The sequence below is a fragment of the Polyodon spathula genome, chromosome 3 (assembly GCF_017654505.1).
Source record: "Polyodon spathula isolate WHYD16114869_AA chromosome 3, ASM1765450v1, whole genome shotgun sequence".
In the NCBI taxonomy this organism is placed as follows: Eukaryota; Metazoa; Chordata; class Actinopteri; order Acipenseriformes; family Polyodontidae; genus Polyodon; species Polyodon spathula.
The window spans coordinates 80,306,162-80,334,089 of NC_054536.1; the positions used below are offsets into that span (position 1 = coordinate 80,306,162).

At 39.5% G+C, this 27,928-nt stretch overlaps 1 protein-coding gene across 3 annotated transcripts in view; it reads left to right on the forward strand.

Moving 5' to 3' along the window:
• The first annotated feature begins 52 nt into the window (after window positions 1-52).
• LOC121313471 (nucleolar protein 4-like) overlaps window positions 53-27,928 on the forward strand; it is a 114,605-nt gene continuing 86,729 nt past the window's right edge. For all 3 annotated transcript variants that reach the window (XM_041246073.1, XM_041246074.1, XM_041246075.1), the window contains exons 1-2: window positions 53-1,840; window positions 12,222-12,371. In XM_041246073.1, the coding sequence (XP_041102007.1) occupies window positions 1,589-1,840; window positions 12,222-12,371 (402 nt within the window). In that variant the 5' untranslated portion in view covers window positions 53-1,588. The remainder of the gene's footprint in view (window positions 1,841-12,221; window positions 12,372-27,928) is intronic.

Sequence of the window (27,928 nt, forward strand, 5' to 3'; positions counted from 1 at the left end):
CTCCACAGAAACTTTTGTCCCGGCAGCCAATCAGATGATTAGAACTCGGGGAGAGAGGTTTCTGTGCAGTGCTCTCACTCAGCCCGTGCTGTCAGTCCCGGCTGGAGCCGCCGTCAGACCGAGTAATATAGTATAAAAAAAGGAGGTTGTTAGGGAGGTTCTATCCTGCCGCTGCAACTGCTGTGAAGGGGGATAAAGCTACCGACAGATACTAAGACAGGAGGAATGCCGTCTCGCTTTCTTTAATTACACAACTGTAGTTTGAAACCGAAGATTCTGAAGACCTCTGAAGGCACATACATTTGATGGAACTGTGAGCAAGCTCTGCATATTTATTACTAAGAGATCTAAGAAGAGATATCAGTGTATAGTGTTGGGACTGAGTCTGGGCAATACAGTGCCTGAAAAAGGCTGACAATCGTGTTTTCACGTCTTTAAACTGAAAAAAACAGATTCTAAACGCGGAAAATAGGAACATTAGTTGTGCCCGCTTTGGGAAACCGCCAGGTATCATTTCTCTCACAAAGGAGGGGTTCTTCTGCCGCTGGATCCAGCGGAGACACGCCGAAAAGGGGGGAGCGTTAAGAATGAATATTATAAAATGCGTTTTAATTTGGATATAATCGTTACCAATTAGACACAGGGTCGGTAATCAATGCATCGTTTTATTCAGACCACCAGACAAATACTTTTTTTTCTAGAGCCTATACAACCGACGGGGGAGAAATAACTAGATTTGCTATAGCTGTTTTGGATTCTAGGTCGGTGTTTAAGCACAACAATACAATAAAAAAACATACAATAAATACAAATAAAAAACAAGATTTTTTTTTTTTTTTTGTCAGCGCACACTGGGGTAAACCATAAAGTAAAAATAGACAAGCGCAGTCCTGCATTCAGAAATTGAGGAAGTGGACATTTTAGTGGGTACTGCCGAACATTACCGTAATAATTGGGAAATGCACATTCGGTCAGGGAACATTATAAAGGCCTGGGAGATTTGATTTAATTACATTGTTGGGATAAATAGCAGAACTGCAGTTAAAAACGAAAATCTACCAAAAGCATTACAAGACATGGTATTTGCTGGCTCACATTTCACATCCTGCACGGGGACTAGAGAGGGGAGAGGCACAGTCTAGGACAAAATGGAATAACGCAGCCAATAACTAATTTGCCTATATCAGGTAGAGAAAGGGTCCTGGGATCCAAATCTAATAAAGAAAGAGAAGTATACACAAAGAACCTGTTTCTTTTTCTTGTGGAGTGGAATGACTAGGATAGCCCTGGCTCTGGAATATTGCAACTGATCACGTAGAGGAGGGCGAGGGGCTGATAATAAGCGACCGAGATCCGACTGTCTCCCATGGTGAGAGCCAGATCAATTGGAAATTAACTGGGGTTTAGATGCAGGGTCCCCCCATTCTTTGCTAGTGCGGTAATTTTAAAATCAACACCTCTCTTCTTAAGCTATCAAGCTAGGTAGAGATTGTTCATGATCAATAATAGGCGAACAGGTGCAAAGTAGTGTACAAAAAACAGGCGAGAAGAAAATACGTCGAGGAACACATTGGGCCCCCTGTTTGTAATGGAGGGCGATCGGGACATGTACCGCCAGTTTCAGGACTGGTGTCTCAGGACATATGGTGATTCCGGGAAGACGAAGACAGTGACCCGTAAAAAGTACGACCGGATAGTGCAGCTACTAAATGGATCAGAGTCCAGCTCCACAGACAATGCTAAGTTTAAATTTTGGGTCAAGTCCAAAGGTTTCCAGCTTGGGGCTCCAGATGCGATCAACGGAGAGAAACTAGTGCTGTACGTGCCGGTGAAAACTACGGTTAGTGAATGTTTTATTGATGTTAGCCGATTGCCTGTAAATGTGTAATTGTTAAAGCAAAGTATGGCCCTCGTAAGATTCAGTCAGCACCACTCTGTACGTAGCCTGGCATGGTCACACTGTTAAATCATAGCAATTCATTTAAAATCTGCAGTCCCAATTCGTCACGATAATGACACCAAGTAGCTTGTCATTAATTAAGTACAGGTGTAACGTCAATTTTTGCTACGTCAAAATTTGCTACCGGTAGCAGCATATGACTTGTATAAATGTCACATTTTGCTACCTTATCAGTCTGCTACCTGGTCTAGGGAAAAGTTGTGCATGCGCAGTACGCAAAGTAGGAACATTTGACAGGTAGCATAAATTGACGTGACACCAGTATAGGACGCGTTAAAAAACATAAACAAAAACAAACCTAATTCACTGTTAAACAAACATGTGGTTTTTGATGGGACTGATAGAAAGCACCATTTAATTGGTTTTAATTAATAAAATCTATTCAAAATCTGTATTTTTTGTTTACAGATGTGAGTGTGATGTACATGGCGTGCAGTTCAGGGCCAGGGTAGACTGCTTGATGCCATGACATGGCGCTTGGTAGGGGCTTTCCCAAGTTCAACGAATATCTTCACATTTGGGCAGCTTCTGTTAAACAGTACTGGTTCTAAGAATTATTTTATATGGAATATAATTTTACATCGCTCCACATCATTTCATCTGAATGTTAATAATCTTCTGCCGGTTCTAGCAGGCATTATGCGTTAAACCTGTAAGCAGAAGTAAAACCCATACACTATTTCACTTGATGCAGTGGTCATTTAAAACCCCCCTTAAGATTCACGGTAGCCATGGTAGTGAAACTGAAAAAGCACGCCTTTCCTGTGATAACAAGACAAACAATGTATTTACTAGTTTGGGCTCTTTCTAATGCGCGTCCGAGCTGAAATATTAATTGACTTGTTTAACAAAAATATTAACTATTTGATAAATATGCATTATATAACATGTAAGCAATACAAGGTCAATACACGGCGTTAAAAATACTGATGTAAAGAGGGGGCACATTTTTGCAAGTTGATTTTTTTTTCACATGTTCTGTTTATTTATGTATTTATTGTATTTGTAGATCAATAGCCCAGCTTACCTCATAGATGTTTTACGCAGTGACTATCTAACAACACATTTGTTACCACAATCTTTACCTTTGCCTTGTCAATGTTATATTGAATAATTTTGCAAAGGAACACTATTGCAAGACCCGGAGAGCCTGCATATTTCGTATTTGTTTTGGGTTTTCATACCCTGGTGACTTAATACTTAATCAATGTATTAATCGATGTATTATAATTTAGTCTAACAAAAAAGTGCACCCCTTTAAAACGATAGTCTTGTGTTTGTGAAGAATGGTGTATACATCCTCAAATCTGCCACATGACATAGCGTCATGACATGACATAACATGGTGCGTGCAAGCTGAATTATTTTTAAGTCAGACTTCCCACATAAAACATACTCAATTTTCGAAAACACTATTGTAGAGAAACTATAGTAGATTATAGAAAGAGACTTTAATGCTTTGCTAGTCATCTTTGATTTAAACTAGCAGGGTATATAGATTGGTCTTCAAATGCACTGCAGCAGCAGCACCTTCTGAACTATAACGAGGCGTCCCATTACGAACAGACAAATTTGCTTTCCTGCCAAAATGAACGACCTCAAAAACCCGTGCTGTAGAGGTTCTTATTTTCTGCCCAACCCTACAGACAAGGCTGTTTATTTATTTATTTTTTATGGGGCTGTAATCCGTTGTAGTAGGTAATTCGCTACCATGACTGCTGCGGTGAAAGTAAAGAGAAAGACAATCGGACTGTGCCTAATTAGCTAGCTAGCTAGCTACCTCAGAAAAGGGACAAAGAGCGAATCAGGCGCTAACCGTGAAGTGAAATAGACATCCTATCAGACTGCAAACAATACAAACGGCCTTTTGAATATGCTTTTGTGGAAACAATACGCAACTCTTTAAAAACAAACACAGAGCACGGTAGCAAATCAGTCAACATCAAGATAAAAAGCCGACTACATGAAAATGGTTTGTGTATTTCGTTCTCAAAAACCACAAAGGGAAACTAATTAATTCCTTCTGCTGCATATCTCAATCCCCCCACCGACCACCGTGTTAAAAAATACTACAACATTTAATGATTTTAATTAGGTATGAAAGGCATGCTCCACAATACCCACAGGTACACAGCCTTGCTTACTTCTGGCTGTGTGGTAGGTAGTGAATTTAAACTGATCAATATTTGTAGCTTAGATCTTTCTGTGGTCTCTTAGATGTGGTTCAGGTCACCAGGCAACGCCTAAGCTAAGAGTCAATTTCACAACCTGGGCAGGACAGCAGCAGCAGCACATTATAAAGGACAATCTTTAGCTTCATAAACCTTAATTGGTTACATTTACTGTGATGTAGCATTCAGTATTCAGTTCATAGGATAATTAGCAGGGGCCTGGCAGGCACTGGCTGTTTAAATAATATACAAGAACCTTAATAAGTGTAGTTGAGAAACGGTAGCTCAGATGTACTGTGTGTATTGTTTTATTTGTTTTTATTTCATTTGTTTAATGTATTTTGCTAACCAAAGAACAAATTACAATTCCAATGTTATTGGGAATTATTGTGTAAAACTCACATCCCTATTCATTCCCTTTTACTATAAATGTGATGAACTAATAAGGGGGCTGATTGCTTTCTTATTCTTAAAGTAATGCCCTTCTCTTTTTGGTAGTGAGTTAGTTACTCTGCAGTTCCTTTGCATATTGTTATTTTATCCAGATTCTACAATAGATTGGTCTGTCTCTTCAGCTGTTGACCTACTGTAGCTGTGTTATTTCCCAGCAAGTCACATGCTCTGTTGCATTCATCTCCCTTGAGGGAAAGAGGGTGCACTTTCTCTTCTCCTTACAGCAGGCCTCCTACCTCCATCTGTCCAGACACGACAAGGGTTTTAGATGGGCCCTGTTTATATCTAAACTCCCCCACCCGCAGTTTCTCTTTGTGTAGGATTTCCAGTCGCAAATCAGGGAGTTACGCAAACCACCTGTAACTACTAAAGTATGATATTTACTTTTCAGACTGCCTATTACATCTTGTGCTGTTTTTCTTGCATATATGAGAAACCACTTTGTGCATAAAAGGTTATTTCTTTGACAAAAGTCTGTTCTTCTATATAAAAACATATATGTCTGCAAAATTGCATTATTACTGTAATCTGAAGAAAATGAAGACAAGATGTTTTAAGCACCATCAAAAAAATGCCTTTAAATAGACTTTTCGAAGGGTCGCTGTGCATTCTGTATATATCCTGTTCTAAGAGTACAGATTCTGCAGTTCTGCAGCTCCCAGAATCCTAACCAGATTAAGTGTAAAAAATCCACACAAGGAAGCGTTACAGAGCAGGCCCTGCCTTAAGCTTGTGCACTCATTCCGGATGGGACCGTTGCTTGCACTGGAGCAGGGGCAGGGAATTCTTTCCAGGTTGCTATGGAGACAGTCTATTATACCTGCTTGCAGTGTACTGTTCCAAACCAGCAGCTCCACAAGGGAAGAGAAACACCAAAGCGGATAAGCTGTTCACACAGTCATTACAGCCAGTGTTGCAACATGGTAGACTGTACAATGTTTTTTTTTTTAATGGTGTAATAGCTGTAAAGTTATAGTACTGTAGCTAGAAACACTGCTGTCATTGCCATGCTTGTAACTATTAAGAAACAGCTGGTATTGTTTTATTTTTTCAAGCTTTTGCTGCAGTACAGTTTAAGATTGCTGTAGAATGTATGCCTCTTGTTCTGGTATTTTCTTGTAAATGTTTAGTGTAGTTTCATACTACAATTCCATATCATATAGGACTGATCTATTATGTGATCAGTTTTCAGTATTCTCTGATTGTATATGCTTTAGTGCCAGATTCTCAAATATGTTTACTTCAGATTGTCATGAGCATGATGATTTTCTGGAAGAAATAAAAACACAGATTACAACTAGAAATGTATGTGCCCACCACAAACCACAGTTTCAAATGATTGTACTCATAGATCTGTCATTAGTCAAGCGGGTAATACAGAAGCAACAGGGGGGTTAAACTTTTTTAAGTAACAGAATGTATCCTAGGTGTGTGTGCTCCAAGTGTGTGTGCTGCAAAAGGTTTAAAACTACTTTTCATTCCTGCAAACATAGTATTAATTCACTGGTAAATCATAATGGATTTGTTTTTCTCTTGATGTAACACCAGTTACAACCTCTTAGCGCTCTGTCATGGTCGGTCACATCAGATGTCTTGTCCATCTTGACTGAAATTGACTTGGAGATGCTGCTAATATAAAGTAATAGAATACACAAATGTAATTTGCATGTCAAATGAACCGCTCATGTGATGGAGTGTGTGCTAGATTGCTAAGGTATGCAGATTCTGTGGTTGTTTTTTTTTTTTTTTGGTTTTACCTGTATTTTATGGATCATCTTACTTTTACAGTTTTTCTACTATTAGACCTCAGTTCTTGGGCACTTCAAATATTAGGGGGTTCATTTAAATACTTTTTTAGATTTCTTATAAAAAATGTGGACCTTCATGCCCTGATCAGATCTGTCTGTCTTGTACAAACTTATTTCCTGGCCTCTTACAGACTTTTTGGATTGCCTTCCGATATAGCCTGATAAAATGCTGATTTTATATGATGCCCAAAACATTACTATATTACCTTCCGTGCATATGTGGACAAACTAAACTTTAATTCACTTGCATGAGATATTTTTTTCACACACTATGAATGCAGTATCTTGTGTATATGTTAATCCTGTAGATGCCTGGTTGTTCATTTATTTATTTTGTTCTTATTATTTAAGGTTCCTTTAAAAAACATTACTGTAAAAGCCTATTTAGTAAAAGTGAAATCAAACTAAAACACTGTTGTGAATGAAAGATAAGTGTGGTAAAGAATTGTAAATACATGGCATGTGTATCGCAACAACGTGTTAAACAAGGCCAGTTTTACTGTGGTAAAGGTGATGAATGGTATAATCAATCCTGTAGATGATTTTTAATTCACCTGGTCTTTTGACTCAATTTTAATTGTTTCTTGACCTACATAATTTCGAGCATCTGCCAGTTCTGTACTTGACTAACTGCATGTCCCAAGTAGACATGGATGTATTAATAATCTTGTTTAATGCTCATTGGGACACTAAAGTCCATCATACAGTTCACAATATCTTGTTTTAAGAAGCTACCCTTGAACAGCCCCCACCCCCCCAATTACTATTTGCAGATGACCTTGCTGTATTCAGCTGTACTATAGATTTGCAGATGTGCTGGTGGTCTATTTGAAGGCCAGTCAACTTAAAAAAATACATCAACTGTTTTAAACCATGAAAAGTCTGACCTTAATAGCACCGAGATGTTTGAATTGGAAGTCATTTCAGGTACGTTGGCAGCAGCTTTTAGGTGCGTCTGTATGATTTTATGCAAGAACAAATAAAAAAAAAAAAAAAAAAAATCACCAATACCAAAAATAAGATGTTGAATGTTCATACCATTTTACCAAAGTTCAGACTTCTGTGCATCCTATTTAATAATTATACAAAAGTTAAACGACTGCCTGGTCTGTTATAATTCTCCAGCTCTGTGGAAAACAACCCCCCCCCCCACCACCCTTTTTATTTTTTTATAAAAATGTCGATGCTTATGATTTTTGTGCTCGTGGCAATTGGGGTGCTGTGGAACAGGCTACAGCCAACCACGGTGCTTATTGTTAAGATCTTTATTACCTTTGAAGGGGTCATTTGGGAGAATTGTATTGTCTCCAAAGTTATCACCAGTGTCTCTGGAGAAGTTGGCTACCTAGTCATTTTTGATTAGAAAAGTCCAGTAGACAAATGTTTTGGCTAGTGCCTTCTTCAGTGTAAATTTTATAGTTTCTTTCAGTTTTACCTTGTAATTCTGATTAAGCATTTTTGAAGTTATGGATAATTCACTTTCTCCTGTCTCCAGTTACCTCTTGGCAGTGAATGCTGCAAGTTCTATGGTATGTCTTTCAACCCAGGATAGTCTCATAGCAAACTTGGCAGCAGGTTTAGCCTTAAACCTAACCTCAGAACCTCAGAGAGCAGTCTGCATGTCTTACGACACCATTGCCCTACATGTCTTACGACACCATTTCTGTTGTCACAGGACCGAACCACAAAGTCTCTTTATATTCAATTGATCTAAACAACTGCTAAATAAATTGACTTTAATTTAGTGGTACTGTGAATAATAGAACCTACATTTAAACTTCAGTTGTGTAGGTCTGAAACTTGAGCTAATTATAGTACAGCAATGATACTCAATTAGATCCACCTATGGACTAATTTGGGAATTTTATGACGTGGGGTGGATCGTGCACAGTAGGTTGACAACAAAATAGAAACATACGCATAATAACTTAAACTGCAAAGATTGGCTGCAAACTGAGTACAGTATTAGTGTTTATATTTTAACTAGCAAGCTTTGTGAAGACTGGTTTGTAGGAGGTTAGGGCACGGCGAATGCTGTGTTGGAGATGCTTATCTGTGATGTGATTGTGATATTGGTTTTTTATAATGTTCATAGAGGAAAACCCTGATTCACACAGGTACATTGATCCAAACATCGTTAAAAGGAAGATGGCTAAGTTCTGGCTATTCTGAAATTGGTCAACATATTGAGTCCAGAAATCACAAGGTCCCATTTCTCAGAATTTTGCTTTCAAGACGTCTGTTACAATTTCTAATCGATCTTTATCAATTGAATCAAGAATGTTCTTCACTTCAAAAAGGCAAGGTCCGTCAGCAGAGACAACAGCCGGATCACGAACAAATAAAAGCATATCCTTTGGAATTCTAAAGTTCTCATATCACATTTGAAAGTTTTTGATGAGATTGTTCATGAATTCTTCCATCATTTTGATCAAGGTGTAATCTGTAGGAACAACATGCAATGTGGGAAACATTTTTCCTGTTAAGTCAGTGTTAAAGATTTCAAGGTTCCTCTGAAGTGCGCACACCTTCTCAAACAGATCCTGACACTGCTTGCACGGCCTTGCAGCTGTAGGTTGAGGGAATTCAAGTGACCAGTAATATCACACAGAAAAGCTACCCGGGACATTGTGGGAACATCGTTCAGAAATTCCAGTAACTCGCCAGCCTTGCTGGTCTTCTGATTTGAAAGAAATTCTGTTATTTCTTTCTCAAGTGCACAAAACCTCTCTAACACACTCCCCCGACTTAAACAGCGAATGTCATTATGCAGCAACAGATCATTGTATTCGGCTGAAACGTCCTGCAAAAGTGCTCTAAAAAGACAATGTTGCAGGCTAGAAGTTGAGCATATGTAGTTCACTAATCTCATCACAAATCCCATAGTTTTTTCCAATTCACCAGACAAGTTACCGCACAGGAGAGTTTGATGAAAGATGCAGTGAAGAGTGTTTAATGAAGGGTGTATCGCTGCCAAACGGGAAACAAAGCCTTTTTCTTTCCCTGTCATGGAGGGGGCTCCATCTGTAACAAGCAGGTTAACTTTCTGCAGATCTAATCCATGTTGATTAAAAAATCTTTTTACCTTTTCAAAAACGATCGCGCCTGTAGTGTAGGTTTCTAATGGTATTAAGCACAACAATTTTTCCTTGGAAGATTTCACTGTCATAAAGTCTAACAAACAACGATAGCTGGGCAGTGTCAATAAAATCGCATGATTTATCAACTGCAAGAGACATGTATGTGGTATTTTTTAAACTTGGAAAGCAGTGCTGACAGACAATCCTCACCAATAATCTCCACTCTTTATGCTGCGATGGAATCAGACAGTGGATCTTGCTTCACGCGGTTCAGAATGTCGTCTTTGTTTTTATCTCCGGCCAACAGCTCGTCCAGCAATTCCAACATGCACTCCCTTCACAAGCTCAGAATCCAGGAAAGTTTTTCTTTTTAGCTAGAGCACATCTTAAGACACTGCCAGGAGGACAGGCTGTGTTGAAATTACTGTGCTTTGATTCAAAGTAGCGCCTCAAGTTGGCGACGACTGCTACAGTGGTTTGGCATATTAAACACAAAGGTTTTGCATTTAAATGAGATGGCATAATAAAAATAAAATCTGCTGTCCAGTTTGGATTAAATGCACGGTTTCGCTGTCCACTTTGTAACTTTTACTCCCGCTTGCACTCATTTTTGGCTCTGTTTCCATCACACTAATAATGAAAACAAATGGGCAGTGTGCTGTCTGAAAGTACTGTCTGATGCAATTGCGAGAGCATAAGATCCAGTACGTAAGTGATAGAGCAAATTGATAGGCAGTGCATTATACTGTTTGTAAATTGTATATGCTTACGCTTACCGCTTAGACGAAACCTGAATAATTTATTATCATAGCAATATTTTGTTTGAGCTGGTGGGCTACACAGGAAGCCTTGGCGGGCCGTATTTGGCTCGCGGGCCACCTACTGAGTACCGCTGCATTACAGAATAGGAGATCCGAAATCAGTTTCCCAGTCTAACAAGATGAGTCATTGGAGGACTGGGAAGAAACCACTACAATAATGTTACAAACTTTTGAAACAGAACCAGACTAGAGAGATTGTGTATTTTTTTGGGGGGGTGGGGTTCTGTCAGAAAACACCTACCATATGACCAAAACTTTTGAAGAGATTCCTGAAGACACATATATGACTGGAAGAATCATTTCTCTTGCAACACGAGAAAGGTTTAGTTTGTAGGCATAGTGTTAAATTCCAGTTCATTTCTTCATCTATTTTTGTTTAACTTTTAGTACCTTCTTATGATGTTTGCAATTCTTATGACTCATGTTGCTCCAAATAAGTTTGATTTTCCATGTATCTGCAATATATATATATGTATATGAGGTTTCGTCTACATTTACATATAAGCTGGTTTACCAAGGTATTGTCTATGATTCCTGTATTTCACAAAATAATGTGGGGTGTATGACCTTTCAGCTAGCTGGTTTCCCCTCCTCCATTGTATTGTACTGAACCAGTGACACAGAGTTTGAAGGTCACAGCTGCCTTCCATAGCTTTATCAGCCACATTATGTTTAAGCTGGAAGCCAGATATGAATAGATAAAAATACGCTAGAGAAATTTTCTATAGGAAGTATGCATAGATCAGACAAATCAGATATCATTCACACCAAACTGTTGCACTTAAAGTACTCCACAGTATCAGAGCCAGGGTCCTTTTCTGGGAATTAAAGGAATACTTTATACTTCTGAGTTTTTATTTTTATTTTTTCATTTTTTGTTCTGATTATAAACCATTATATGTGTTCATAACCATACTGTTTTCATCAATTTTTAGTACTGTTTAAAGGTCTCATTACATAATCATTTTTTGTAAACACACCAAATATCCACAAGCATCGCTCCAGATAAGGGTTTGGGTGTGGGAGTATCTTACCCTCTAATTTTAACACTGACATTACCTTGAAGTCGCAAGTAATCTCGATTAAATACGGTACAATCTTTAATGGTAATGGGTAGGCATTGAGCCTTCCATTTTAACTGCAATGCTTCTTTGAACTACTGTACAACCACGCCTGTGTTCTATGAGTTTCTTTATCTGTTCAGCACATTTTTTTTTTTGAAATTTCTCACAGACTGCAAATTAATTATGTTACTTATATTTTTAACATTAAATACAATAAGGGAATGCATTAATAAGTTATAAAACAGTTTAATATTATAGGCACCTCTTTTAGCTGGACTGGGTTGTTTACGCTTCACCTGTGTAGCTTTGAATCTTTCTTATTCTTACAGTATTTGGCTGCAAAGACAACATGGCTATCCAGAGACTGGATATGTTTGTTGGGTTGGTTTTGCTTGTGTACAGTTTCATAGTAAGCGAAGACATTGCATTCTGGGAGATGTAGTTGTTAATGGAAGTTTTAGGGGAGACGGGAGGGGAGGCAGACAAGCTGCATATTTTTACTCATTACATTTTTATTTAGTGAGTATTTCGGATTTGTTAATGCGTAAAACGGCAGGTACACTGCTTATCTGGGCCACCGTTCACAATTGCAGAAAAAGGTAATAGATGTTGATTAAAAAACAAATTATTGGACATTGAGGAACAAATATGGGGTATTATGCAGTTTCAGATAGTATAGTGTTCCATTAAGTAATCTGTCATTCAATTTCCCAAACAGTTGACCCATTGACTTATTTTGTTCTGTTCTATGTTCTTTTTCAAATGATCCATTCTGAATCTTTATGCTGTGAGAATAAAGCTTTGTTAAACAAAAAAAAAAAAAAAAAAAAAAATTAATAAATGTTGATTTCTTTGATTTTGCAGGAAGGCATGGGGATAGATGAGAAAGTGTCTTTAAGACAAGTGGCTGTGGTAGAGGATTTCTTTGATATCATCTACGCCATGCATGTTGAGAATGGAACTAATGGAGAGAAAACACGGAAACATGCTGGACAAAAGAGGACTTACAAGGCGGTAAGTTAAACATATATGTAAAACACAAGGATAATGTACAGCTTATGTTTATACCTTTATATATTGTTTAAATGTAATACTTTTGCTTATTTGTGGGTATAACTATTCTTAACCTAGTCATGTCCAGTGATTCTAAAGCTAAAGTTGTGTTCACCACAAGTATACAGCTATAATTATTTGTCATAGCGTGGATGTGTGTGTGTGTGTGTGTGTGTGTGTGTGTGTGTGTGTGTGTGTGTGTGTGTGTGTGTGTGTGTGTGTGTGTGTGTGTGTGTGTGTGTGTGTGTGTGTGTGTGTGTGTGTGTGTGTGTGTGTGTGTGTGTGTGTGTGTGTGTGTATATATAATTCATGGATGGATGAGCCATTCGTAAAAAAAGGCATAATACCACAGTAGTGATGTCAAAAAGTGATAATTCCTCTAGAGGAAAATATACTTGAACTTTGACCCATTCAACTCCTCGAGACCATCACGTTCAATTTAAACACAAAATGATGTCTCATTTTCAATTATTCCATAACACCCACAGTACAGAAATGTTCATTAAGGATCAACAGAGTGAGAATATGTTAAAAAAGTATGTAAAGCTGATACATTTGTTTCTTAGAGAAACTGGAGAGGAACGGGAAATTAAAACAAGGTAAAGGCAATCATCCAAATAAGAACATAAGAACATAAGAACATAAGAAAGTTTACAAATGAGAGGAGGCCATTCAGCCCATCTTGCTCGTTTGGTTGTTAGTAGCTTATTGATCCCAAAATCTCATCAAGCAGCTTCTTGAAGGATCCCAGGGTGTCAGCTTCGAAAACATTACTGGGGAGTTGATTTCAGACCCTCACAATTCTCTGTGTAAAAAAATGCCCACTATTTTCTGTTCTGATAAAGTAGACGCACTAACGAATAATGACATAGAATGTCTGTACAGCACTGAAACACTACGTAAAAACCCAACTGTACTGCTGATTTAGCATCAAAAGGGTATCTATGTATTATAAAAAATAATAGATTGGCCTCTTCTTTGATATACAGTATATCAATGGAAAGATTCCCTGCACTCTGATTGGCTGAGCAAGAGGGATATAATCCCTAGTATATTTATTAATTTATTTATGCATTTATTTGATAGGTACAGCGTACAGTTTGTAACATTTATGACATGTCATAAGATGTATTGCACCCAGATTTAGCTATGAGCTCATTTTCATTGGCAGTCCTAACACAAAAACAGAAAAAGAAAATAATACAAGTAAAGTAACATTTACAGAGGGGAATATGATCGAGCATCGGATAAATAAACTACAACAGCAGCAACCTCACATCCCCAAAAACAATTCTGTAATGAACTTGTCTATAAACACTTAATATTTCATTATATGATACGTGTACTTATATAAGCTGATAATCATAAGTGAACTGCATTCAAAAATTGTATTTTTAAATGAAAATGTAAATCTTGTCAATTTCAATGAAATGGTCACCCAAAGCAAGGGGATTTCAGTCTGAAGCCCAAGTCAGTTAAAAGTCTGAAATGTGTATAACACAGTGTTAGAACACTGGCCTAAGTATAAAAGTGTATTTGTTAGATGTTCTCTGAGTTAACTAGCATGTTACCTAATTAACCTTTTGTCACCAATTATTGTTAACAGGTGAGGGTCCTTGATTACTATAAATATAGGTAGCATAGGCACAAGTTTGTCATTCCTAAATGTAAGGGAGCAGAAAATGGCAAAATACGCTCAGTTAAGCAAAGAAAAAATAGTCTGTAATTACTTTAAGAAATGAAGGTCAATCTTTAAGACAAATCGCAAGAACTTTGCAAGTGTCTAACTGTTGTGGCCAAGCCCATCAAACGATTTGAAGAAACTGGCACTCATGAGGACCGAACAAGGTCAGGCAGGCCAAGGGTGACCTCAGAATCAGAGAACAAGTTCATTCGAGTCACAAGTCTCGAATCTAAATGCTACTAGAAGTACAGATGTTTCAACATCAACTGTTCAGAGGAGATTGCGTGAAGCTGGCCTAACTGGAAGAATTGCTGCAAAGAAACCATTGTTAAAGTGCAGAATAAGAGGAGGAGACTTGCCTGGGCAAAAAAACACAGAAACTGGATGTTTGAGGAGTGGAAGTTGGTCTTATGAACCGATGAGTCAAAATTTGAAATATTTGGGTCCAACCTCCGAGTATTTGTAAGACGCAGAGAGGGTGAACACATGAGTTCTGCATGTGTGGTTCCCACTGTCAAGCATGGAGGAGGCAGTGTCAGGTCTGGGGTTGTTTTGCTAGTGACAGAGTTGGTGATCTTTGCCAAGTCCATGGCAAGCTCAACCAGCATGGCAGTCCTTCATTCTTCAGCAAGATAATGACCCCAAACACACCTCAAAGTTGTGCAAGAACTATCTAGTGAAGAAGGAAAGGGAAGGACAACTCAATCTAATGACCTGGCCTGCCCAGTCTCCAGACCTCAATCCCATAGAAATTGTATGGGATGAACTGGACATAACAGTCAAAGCAAAGCTACCCACAAGTGCCTTACATCTCTGGGAATTGCTGAAGAAACTTGTTAACCGAATGCCGTTTTTGTGAGGCTGTTATTAAGACAAAGGGTGGCTATTTTGAGGAATCCAGGATTTAGAGACAATTTTCAATTTTCTTGAAAATTGCTTTGATACTCCTTATGTTTTGTTTTGTATAATGTGACATGTGTTTTCATTTTCAAGTATTTACAGAAACGTATACGACGTAAAACATTGTCAACAAAACCTAGTTTCCAGCAAGTGAACTCAAACTTTTGACTGTATATATGTATAAATGTATGTATGTGTGTGTATATATATATATATATATATATATATATATATATATATATATATATAATATATATATATTCAAATTTCTTTCAGCCAAACTATATTTCAATGCCTTACCAAATGAAATTCATCATTTTGCTTCAAAGAGGTTTAAATACTTGACTCCCGCTTGCTTATATTCTTCATCAAAATCTTTTTATTGATTTTAAAAAAGGACATAGTTGCAAAAGAAACAATGCGTTTCGACACTAAAGTGTCTTCATCTGGTATATTAACACCAGCGGAATACATGAACCCCCATTTTTTGCAACAGTTATTATGGTGAGCAAACGTGTGAGTACTGTTGTGTAAAGAAAGTTGCTTACTGGACTGTTGAGCCAGGACTGGTGAGCTTCTGCAATGCCCATGGGAGATGACCTGATATATGCCTCCACTGCTAAAGAGGACCAGCGCCCCATGGTTTTAATCAGGTACTGGTTGATTCCGATGCGTGCTGTAGAAGTGGCTGCTCCGATATGGAAGGAGTGAGGAGAATAAAAATGAGGGGAGAACCCAGACCTGGACAGAAAGTTGTTGAGATGGGAAACAAACCAATGTCTTGTAGTGACGATTCTTGATTGACAACTCGATGAAAAGAGGATCTGAAGGGAGACAAGAGCTACTTGATGTCTGTTTTTGAAGTCCTGATGAATAGGGCAAAGTAAGGTCGGAGCCACGCAGGCCGATGGCTGGGATTGATGGGCTAGACATCAAATTGGTGAAGCAGCCTCGACGGAGGGAGGAGATGAGGCGAAGGAGGATATCTGTTGAGATTGGTTGTCTTAATTGAGAGGTGGGAGGGAGGCTCTTCTCCATGCCCCAGATTGTCAGGCGAAACTCTGGGATGGATAGGAGCGAGGGAAGGGGGGGTGGACTGGAGGCGGAACTGGTGCTGGATACCTGAGTGGTAATTCCTGATGGAGGAAGGGTTCAGGTTAAGGGATAGCCTGAGGTATGTGATAAAGGCGAGGAGGTGCTGAAGGTTATAGGTGGTGAGAGAGATCTGATTCTGGGCACAGAATGTGGTGAAAGAAGACCAGGCGGTAGAATAAGAAGAGTGAGTGGAGGGGCCGAGGCATTCTCCCTGAAGTTGCGGGCCGACTAGAGGAGGCCGGAGAGTGTGGAGTTTAGTGGAACACCAGTTGATTGAATGGAGGAAGTTGCGACAGGTTGGTGTTTGCTTCTTTCGACCAGGCTGTGAAACTTGTGGACCGTCACACAACCTTCATCATGTTTAACACTGGGTATGGCAAACTTTTAAATTTTTTTTTTACTGCAAAGTATTGTATTAGGTAGCATTCTGTAGTAAAATTACTACAGCTGGCCAAAGTCCAGTATCTGGGTGCATGGTATGGTTCACAAGACCTCATGGTTGATATGGCTTTACGCTCCAAGTCTATCAATTGTATTCCCCATGATATTCTGGTAGCTATGTTGCTTTTTTTTTTCCTCACCGGTAAATCGACTGGTACTGTCACGGTAAGTTCACAGGGTGGACTCTGTTCCTTCAGGAGTCCTGCAAAGGAAGTTCTTCACAAGAGCAGATAGACATAGTACTTCCATGGTCAGGTCATTGAATGGACAGAGTAGCCATTTCTGAGGGTAGAGATTAAAGGAAGTCTATTAATATGGGGCAGGCTCTTGAGGATCCCTCTGAGTGTCAAGCGGACTGATGGGATGGATAGGAGAGTTGGGGAAGGAACGGAGTTGAGGCAGTAGAAATACTGAATTCTGGAGATGTAGGCTTTAATGGTAAATTAAGAGAATCCCTTGCATGGGCGATGGAGGCTAGAATCCGATGCTCATTAAATCGGAGTGGGATGCATTTGGTTTTGAGTGCAGAAAGTTGTAAATGTTTTCCATCTGGTGGTAAATGATGATTTGGTCGCTAGGGCTAAAAGTGTAGCTATGTATTGGCAAGCAGATTGCAGAAGGTTGGAGAGTGTTGTATTTAGTTGAACAGCAGATGTCGGTTTTGCAGAGTTTGATGAGGGCTGAGGTGGCAGCTGGAGCTGAACGAATATATGAAATCGATTGCTGAGTTGATTCTGGAAACAAAGGCGGAGAGATGAGATGCCAACCGTCCTATGTGTTAGTTAATATGGGATCAATCAGCGGTTTGCTACCATCATGTCTGCTTGGAATGGAAAAGGTGAACTCACATTCAGAGATTTGGGTTTCACAACTCCAATCTTTCTCCCAATAGTGGAACTCCTTAATTCATAAATCAAGACATATTTCTTGTACCACGTCTCTGTAATGAAATGAAATGTCCGAAGACTCTACCAGCTTTTTATCTTTATCCACGAACCAGACTAGATCCAACCAATATGAGCGTTACAAATATCTGGTATACTTGCAGGCCATTAGGAAAAATACAATAGGTTGCTCGGTTTAAGTATGCTGTTTTGTGCAGTCATTTTATAGAGAAGCTCATAGGCAACGTTGTTGTAATGGTGGACTATAATTTGTAGAAATATATGGAAATATGCACACAAAAAATGAAAAACGAAATAAATAAGGTTTAAATAAATAAAAATGATAATTAATTGTGCTGTAATATTGAAATACAAAAGCAATAAGAACCTCCACATCAGGCATTATATAACTAAGATAGTGCAGCAGTTAGGGTTAAACTCATTGCCACAAAAGCAGCCAAAGGAACTAGACAACACAAGCAACCACAGACTGCCTTCATCAGGTAAGACATAGAACATGCAACTCTTTCCAGATGACACAAGAGACATCCATCTTCATGGTCCCCAGGTGCTGTAGCCATGGATATACATGTACACTTCAACACCATATCAACTTTGCTTTTGTGGTGATGAGTTCAACCTCAACATTTATGTAGTAAATGTAAATTTCCTTGCTTTTTGAGAAGACTGTTTTTATTTTATTATAAACTACACCACTGCTGACTTCTTACCACATTTTATTAGACATGTTGATTTAAAGAGTGCAAACTCAATAATTCTAGGAAAATAATAAAACAATGTAGATCGTTTGTATCTATATTGTTTTTGAAATATATGATGCATAATTGTAAGGTAAGAAATGAAGTGTCTCTTAAGGTGGGTTCACACGAGACGCTTAATGTAATGTAGTATCCGTTTATGTCAGTTTAAACAGGTTTTAATGGACAAGACATGAGGTTCATTTCACAAGGTCTCAAAATCCCTCTTATGTTTTGTCCATAAAAACCTCCTTAATTATCATCTATTAATGAAACATTTATAATGCAATTATATGTTTCATTAACAGTAAACCAAAAAAAATAAAGGATGAACATGAAACATAAATGTAATTGTTTTTGAGAGCAAGGATTTAACATATTGCTTATTCTTCTCTAAAGTTAGGTTTTTTTTTTTAAGTGATTCTATTAAATGTAATGTTAAACTGCATTTACAATCTGATTCTGCATTTTCGTTGAAAATGTCTCAGAAAAAGTGTCAGTAAGAGTATTTGTTTCTCTTATAAAATACACTCTGCTATCCCTTAACACTTTTTTTAATATGAGACATTTGTAAAGGATTTAACCGACAAAGAGTAACCAGCAAAGCTAGACAATCAGGCCAGTGTTTTAATCTGGAAACCGGTACACTATTCACCATTTTCAAGGACTTTATTACTTGTTGTTATATATATTTTTTTACAATTGCATCAAAACGAAGCTTTCTAATCTTACCTCAGACAGCTGTTTATCACCACCCTGAGAGCTTGAGCAGTATTTTTTTATTTATGTGCCTTTACATGACAAAATATTGCAAATGAACCTAAAAGCATAGTAGTTTTGCTTTTGTTACAAGAAATAGTCTACAATTATTTATTTCAGCATTTTTTTTTTTTTTTGCAAAACTACAAAAATGGTAATTCAAAAGTATTCATATCCTGACAAGGAAAATTAAATTAATAGCTAGTTGAGTCACCTTTAGCAATAATAACCTCTTTTAAACAATTAGGATATTTGTCAATGAGCTTTTGGCATGATTCTTTAGTGATTTTTGACCATTCTTCAACGTAAAATGGTTCCATTTCATTCAAATTCCGAGGACTTCTCTTGTGCACAGCCTTCCTCAACTCTTACCAAAGATTCTCAACCGGATTTAGATCAGGACTTTGATTAGGCCATTCCAGAACCTTGATTTTATTCTTCTTTAATCATTCTGAAATAGATTTTAATGTGTGCTTTGGATAGTTATCGTGTTGGAATGTCCGGTTGCACTTTAAATCAAGTTTTGTAGTGGAAGGTTTCAGATGATTGGCCAATCCATTTTACTATGTATTGGAACTAAATTTCCTGTGCCATTTGAGAAAAAACAGCCCCATAGAAGGATATTACCAGGTATGGTGTTCTTTTCTTTGTACACCTCAACAGACTTTCTCCAAATGCATCAACTATCAGCGTGCCCAAGTAGCTCAATTTTTGTTTCATCACTCCAGAAAACATTTGACCAGAACTCATATCCATTATTCAAATGCCATTTTGGAAAGCACTTTTGCAAAAAGATTGTCTTTATATATATTTTCTAATAGTGTCTTTTTCCTTGGCCTGCGACCATTGAGACCTTCACCATTCACTTTGCAGCCAATTCACTTTGAATATCTTTGGCAGTTATTCTCTGATTGCACTATGTAACACAATTTTACAAAAGATTTAGAAGTGAGTAGTTTTTCGAGATTTACGTTTATACTGTAAATTTATTTTATAATCGTAAATTGCGAAAAACTGCTCACTTCTAAATCTTTTGTAGTCATTTTTGTATTACTTTAGTATAAATACATGTTAATTTGGATTCATATGTTGTTTTTTTCTGACTTTATGTGAACGAAAAGACGCAAATTCGCCCGTTTTCTCATTGGAAATAGTGATATTTTGAAATGTACCTGTCCTGGTCACAAAAGCAAAGTTTGTGGGGAATAATAGGCATTTTCTATACTTTTGAGGCATAAGCAATTAGAAAATAACACTTGCTACCCAGGAACAAAAAAAAAAAAAAAACAATTGTTACACAGTGTTATTATTAACCTTCCTCACAATTCTTCTACTTGTTCTCGGTGAAAGAACCTTCTTTCTTCCAGACCGAGGGAGCGTTGTGACAGTACCATGAGTGTTGTACTTCTTGATAATAGAAACAGCAGTTGGAAATGTTCTTGTATTCTTCTCCAGCTTTATGACAATAAATCATTTTCTGCCCGAGGTCCTCAGATTCCATTGATTGGCAGAAAATGAATTACAAAACATACTATCAATCAATCTTTATTTTATATAGCGGCTTTCGTAGTGCACTACTATCACAAAGTGCTTTACAAGATGCAGTAACAAAAAGAAAATCCATATGTGAGGCGAGAGTGTATTAAATGGAATGTCCAGACAGTAATTTATGTGTACAGAAATAAAATAATTTATTTTTATTTTCTATACACAACAAAAGGATTAAATAACAAACGAAAAACAAAATGGTGTGAGGGAAGGAGTGCAGGGGTGGAATCCAAAACAAACTGTGATGACTCGTCTTTAATTTGTCTTCGTGGTGACCATACATAAACAAAAAAAAGACAAAAGAAATGTTAGTGTTTCAAAAATCCCGCTGCACAAAACCAGACTCTCCCTCCACCCGTTACTCCTCCTACTTTACTTTCGGACCAACCCCGAACACAGTAGTACGTTCCCTTTAGTATGTAATGTCCCGCCTCTGTAGTCAGTGGAACACCAATCCCCAACCGACACGTGTCCTTCTCCTTCACTTGACTCCAGTGGCTGGAAGTTACATACTCGTACTTCCGCCCCTCACCAAGGTGCCGCCCCTCAAAAAGATGACTTTTGCCATGGTCACGAGATCTTGGTAAGGGAAGTCCCGAGTTGGTTTGATGCCATCTACTGTCGGGAGGCTGAATCACAGACCGAAAACCCTTTGACTCATCACATATCCCACCCCTCAGAGTGGAGCCGAAGGAACACTCGGAAACCTCTAACCCTTCCCTTTTACCTCCCTCCCGGGAAAAAAAATCAGCATTTTGATGTAACTTACCCGCACGATACCTTATTTGAAAGGCGAAGGGTTGGAGCGCCAGGTACCACCGCGTAATCCTAGCGTTTGAATCCTTCATCGTGTCTAACCACTTTAAAGAAGCGTGATCTGTGATGAGTACAAAGGGTCGTCCCAGAAGATAGTATTTTAAAGATTCCACTGCCCATTTCACTGCCAGGCATTCTTTCTCCACTACCGAATACCTCTGTTCTCTGGGCAGTAACTTCCGACTGATGTATAGTATCGGGTGTTCTACACCATCTCTCTCCTGGGACAGAACCGCCCCCAGACCAGTCTGCGATGCATCTGTCTGCAGGACGAACTCTCGGCTGAAATCCGGGCTTATTAATGCTGGGGCCTGACTCAAATTAGTTTTAATAGATTCAAAGGCTGTCTGACACTCTGCACTCCACTTAATTTTATTTGGAGCGTTCTTTTTAGTGAGATCAGTGAGAGGGGCGGCTATAGTGGAAAAGTGTGGAATAAAGCGGCGGTAATAACCAGCCAACCCTAACAGTGATCTCACCTGGGTTTTCGTGGTAGGTACCGGTGAATCCAACAAAGCCTGGACTTTTGAAACCAACGGTTTCACTCTACCCTTACCCATTATGAAACCTAAATATTTAGTTTCTTCTTTTCCAATAGCGCACTTTGCCATGTTCGCTGTGAGCCCCGCCCTCCTCAGAGACTGTAAGACGGCTTCTAATCTAGTCAAATGTTCTCTCCAGGAAGAACTATAAATGACTACATCATCGATATACGCAGCTGCATACTCTCGATGAGGTTGTAAAACCCTGTCCATTAGTCTCTGAAAAGTAGCAGGCGCTCCATGAAGTCCGAACGGCATAGTACAAAATTGAAAAAGACCCTCTGGGGTTGAAAATGCCGTTTTCTCACGAGAGGCTTTCGTTAATGGAATTTGCCAATATCCTTTCGTCAGATCCAGAGTTGAAATAAACCGAGCTTGCCCCAGTTTGTCTAAGAGTTCATCTACTCGAGGCATGGGATATGCATCAAACTTGGAGATAGCATTCACCCTCCTAAAATCGATACATAATCGTAGTGACCCATCTGGCTTGTCTATTGGTACTATTGGGCTACACCACTCACTTCGGGAAGGTTCAATTACCCCAAGTTTCAACATACACTCCACCTCCCTTCGAACAGAATCTCTCCGACTCTCTGGAATGCGATACGGTCTCTGTCTAACTCTTAGACCTGGCGGAGTGATAATAGCATGTTCGATCAAATGCGTTCTTCCAGGCACGTTAGAAAACACATCACTGAACATTTTAATTAGATTGCTTACCTCTTCACGCTGATCAGGAGTTAATTGTTCCCCCATCGGGACCTCAATTGCTGACTCTGACTCAATTGAGGGTCCAAAATCCTCTCCCTCCTGTACAGGAGATATAAAATGGACTTCCCGTTCTTTCCACGGTTTCAGGAGATTAACATGATAAATTTGACTTTCTTTCCGACGCCCAGGCTGTCGGATCTCATAATTGACTTTACCAATTGCTCGAATAACCTGAAAGGGACCCTGCCATTTAGCAAACAACTTAGATTCCGATGAGGGCAACAATAACAACACTTTGTCTCCAGGTCGAAAGTTCCGAATTCTTGCATTTTTATTGTAGCTTTGTTGCTGCTTCTGCTGTGCCGCTTTGAGATTGTCATGTGCCAATCGACCGACTAATTCTAAGCGATCGCGTAACTGCAACACGTATTTTACTACATTTTTAGACTCCTTTGACTGTTCTTCCCAGCCTTCTCTTATGAGATCCAAGATACCCCGCGGCTGCCGACCGTACAAGAGCTCAAACGGGGAAAACCCCGTTGAGGATTGTGGTACCTCGCGAACTGCAAAGAGCAAGTAGGGAAGCAGTTTAGCCCAATTGCGTTTTTCTTGATCTACAAAGCGGCGCAACATATTTTTCAAAGTCTGATTAAATCGTTCAACAAGCCCATCCGTTTGTGGATGAAAAACTGAGGTTCTAATTGAACGAATTTTCAATAATTTATATAGTTGCTGAATACAGTCTGACATAAAATTAGTGCCCTGATCAGTGAGAATTTCTTTCGGGATTCCCACCCTAGAGAATATTTTTACCAATTCATTCGCTACAGCTATTGCATTCATAGAGCGTAAGGGAACAGCTTCTGGATATCTCGTTGCGTAGTCCACTACTACTAAAATATACCGATATCCTGACTCTGTTCCCTCCAGAGGGCCTACTAAATCTACACCAATCCTTTCAAACGGTACCCCAATAATTGGAAGTGGAACCAGAGGTGCGGGGCGAACTGACTTAGGGGCAGCTAATTGACATTCAGGACACTCCGATACATACTTCCGCACAAGACCATAAACCCCAGGCCAAAAAAAAACCGGGCCAGAATTCGTTCCTGAGTCTTTTCAGTTCCCAAATGACCTGAAAATGGAATGTCATGCGCCAATCTCATGATTTCTGACTGAAAAGGCCTAGGAACCAATAACTGTTTTACGAGCTGTCCCGTCCCGGGAGCCCGGGTTATTCTATATAATAAGTGCCCAGATACAGAAAAATGCGGAAATACCACCGGTTGTCCTTCCTGCATATCCTTCCCCTCGATATATCTAACCCGTTTCCAAGCATACTGTAACGTGGGATCATTTTGTTGTTCATATCCCAAGTCAATATCTCGGTCCCAATGGTTAGGTACACAGAGAGGAGTGTCTTTTATTACATGACCTTCCACCTCAGTAACCTCGCAGCCCCGGTTACACTGAATACCTACTCCCTTTCCTTGCCGTTTCAGCGATTGGTTTACTTTTGTGTCAGACCCCTCCCCTTGTCGTCTCAGAGTTCCCTCATATTTTTCCACCCGACGCTCTCTTTTTGTTTTTCTTGGGCGGATTTTAGGGTTAAACAGGTCGGATTGCAACGGAAAAATCTCGCCAATTGTTTTCTCCTGTTGCTTTAATTGTCCCCTGGTAGAAACTAAGACCATTTCCCGACCTAAAATACGATCAAAAAACGGCCAGTCTCTTCCCAGGAGAACAGGGTATGGTAAACATTGCGCTACAGCCACTTTAACGCAAGCTGAATAATCACCTACAATAAGTCTAACTTTAGTGGTGGGATAAACCCGAGTTTCTCCATGAATACAGGAGATAGCCACTTTACCCTGTGGCTCCCAGGCTACCCCATCCAAGAGAGCTTGCCGAATCAATGTTTGTGCACACCCAGAGTCCGCAAATGCGTAAGTACTCTTTCCCCCGACCTGTACTCTTAACTGATAAGGGCCCTCCCGACATTCCCCAGTGTTCCTACCTGTTACTGCTGACCAGGATCTTGTCGCCAGGTCCACCTTTATTACTGGACAATTCCTGGCAATGTGTCCAGGCTCATTACATTGGTAGCACACTTGGTTAGGAGGCATCAACGGAGTTAATCTGTCCTGCGAGTCCGCGACCGGCAGGTTAGGGGGATTCTCTCTCGCCCAGGATGGGGCTAACCTCGACCTCCATGGTCTGAAGGTCCGGTTACCCCCTCTGGGCTTCATTGGTTGGTTGGTCCGAGTTAGTTTAGGGGCAGGAGTGGGGTCTGACCCGGCACCTTCGTTTGCGTCTTCGTAGGCCTCCGCCAGGAGGAGGGCATCCTCGAGAGTGGTAGGTCTATTCCTCTTAATCCACTCTCGATTCCCTGGCGGTAGTATAGACGCAAACTGTTCTATAACTATTTTCTGCACCAGTTCTTGGGGTGTATGTTCTTCTGGCCGCAGCCACCGGGTGCACTGATCTAAAAGATATTGTCCCGCAACCCGGGGCCGCATCCCCTTGGACAGCTGGTATTCCCGAAAACGGCGCCGGTATGTTTCCTCCGTGATCCCGAGGCGTGAGAGAATGGCTTCTTTAACTTTGACATAGTCCCCTGCATTCGTGGCCGTCAGGGCTCGATATGCTGCCTGAGCTTCCCCTGTCAGGCAGGGTGCCAATTTCATGGCCCAGTGTTCCCTAGGCCACTCTGCAGCCTCTGCCACTCTCTCAAACGTAATCAAGAAAGCCTCGGGATCATCTTCCGAGGTCATCTTCTGAAGATTAGGCTGAACTGCAAACATCCGGGCAACCGCTCTCTCTGATGTTGATATTGATAGTTTTTCTACCAGCTGTCCCAAGAACTGGGCGAGCTGTTCCAGGTGCCGTGTCTCTCTCTCCTCTCGCTTCTCCTCCTGCTCCCTAAACATTGTCAAAACTGTAGCTGGATCCATTTTCACTTCTGACACCACGTGTGAGGCGAGAGTGTATTAAATGGAATGTCCAGACAGTAATTTATGTGTACAGAAATAAAATAATTTATTTTTATTTTCTATACACAACAAAAGGATTAAATAACAAACGAAAAACAAAATGGTGTGAGGGAAGGAGTGCAGGGGTGGAATCCAAAACAAACTGTGATGACTCGTCTTTAATTTGTCTTCGTGGTGACCATACATAAACAAAAAAAAGACAAAAGAAATGTTAGTGTTTCAAAAATCCCGCTGCACAAAACCAGACTCTCCCTCCACCCGTTACTCCTCCTACTTTACTTTCGGACCAACCCCGAACACAGTAGTACGTTCCCTTTAGTATGTAATGTCCCGCCTCTGTAGTCAGTGGAACACCAATCCCCAACCGACACGTGTCCTTATCCTTCACTTGACTCCAGTGGCTGGAAGTTACATACTCGTACTTCCGCCCCTCACCAAGGTGCCGCCCCTCAAAAGATGACTTTTGCCATGGTCACGAGATCTTGGTAAGGGAAGTCCCGAGTTGGTTTGATGCCATCTACTGTCGGGAGGCTGAATCACAGACCGAAAACCCTTTGACTCATCACACCATAATACTTCAAATACAGAGAAATGCATAATACATGATATACAGTTATATTTATATATATAAAAAAAAAAAAAAACATAATACATTAAACACAGTGGAAAGTACATAATACATGATAGTAGCATAATACATGAAATAGTACACTAAATACAGTGGAAAGTGCATAATACATGAAATAGTACATTAAATACAATGGAAAGTGCATCATATATGATAGTAACATAATACATGAAATAGTAGCAGGTGTCAGGCTTAAAGAGCATGGAAAGCAAAAGAAAACGCAAGTGGGTCTTGACAGTTGATTTAAAGTGAGCGACAGTGGGAGCATCACGCACCAAAACTGGGAGAGAGTTCCAAAGAGTCGGAGCCATGAAGCTAATTGGGCGTTGTCCAAGTGTGGTGCACTTTTGCTTGGGGATAACAAGCAGGCCAGAGTCGGAGGACCTCAGCTTGCGGGCACGGACATAGCGGGTCAGCAGGTTGAGGAGGTACTCGGGACCTGTGTGATGAAGGGCATTGTAGGTGAGCAGGTGAAAAGGAAGATTCTCCAAACACTAAAATGGTGAATAAAATGCTGCTGTCACTGTTTTCTGAATTTCTGAAATTGAAACAAATTCAACCGACCATGTAAATATGACGGCCGGGATATTAACTGGATTAATATGCAGCAGTCAGAATCCCACACAGAGCTGTATGCCAAAAAAAAAAAAAAAAAAAAAAAAAACGTTGATAACTTCAAAAACATTTTCTGTTATTTATTTCTATTATTTATTTACGTATGCTGTATCAGCTATATTTAAACAAAATATATAAAGTCGTATTTACTATCCAACCTTGCCTTACTTATTTTCTTGACTGATTCATATAGTAAATATGTAGTGCAGACTCAGCTCATAGTGGAAAATGAAATGCCCCTCGGGAAGACTGTTGTTACCTCCAGGGTGCAATGCCCTCAGCCTGTGGCCTCCTGTTGGTAACAATAGTCTTCCCTCGGGTCAATAGTTTTTATTAATGTCTAAAATGTTGATAGTTTAATTTATCTATGAGTTAGACATAATATAAATAATGAACTGGACTCCAAGTTGGCAGAGGCTGTTCAGAGACAGGTCTGTTGATTGGATTGTACTGCGAGCAGCCAGGGTTAAGAAGGAGACAGGAATTAACGGACCCTGTTTTAAATAATTTTCTGGCTGTAAGCATGGGTATGCAGGATAACCTTGTCCAATAGAGTAAACAGGGAACAGGAGCCATACAATTGGCATTTTCCTTTCCTGAGCTATATACCACTCTCAGCTTTATTTAGACCCAAATAGCGCTAGCTAAGTTGAACAGACCCTTTAGTTGCACACATGAATATGCACACTGATTGTGTATTATAGAAAACTAATCTAATCATTCATCAAGCCCAGATGGAGATATTGATTAAACACTTCCTACAATCTGTTCTTTTATATGATATATAGTATGAAGTAAGTGAGGGAAAACAGTCCTGGTAGTGATATTTTTCAGTTAATGGCCACTGTCTGACTAATTATTTTGCTATGTTGTAGAGAGAGGGATATGAGTTCCTGGTGCAGCACAGTTGGTAGTATTTATGCAAATCACTGGAGAGGGCTCAATAAGATCAGTTTCCAACTGTCTTAGATAACAAAACGGTTTCCTTTTAAAGCATTTCAATTCATATTAGTAGAGCAATATTTAATGGTGTGTTTTTCATATTTGTTCCATGAAATTGTGTTTGAAAACAAATACTGCATCAAGCAAATTTGTCAGTGCACTCCGATTAGAAGTGATATGCAGACAGGCCCTGCTGTAATTA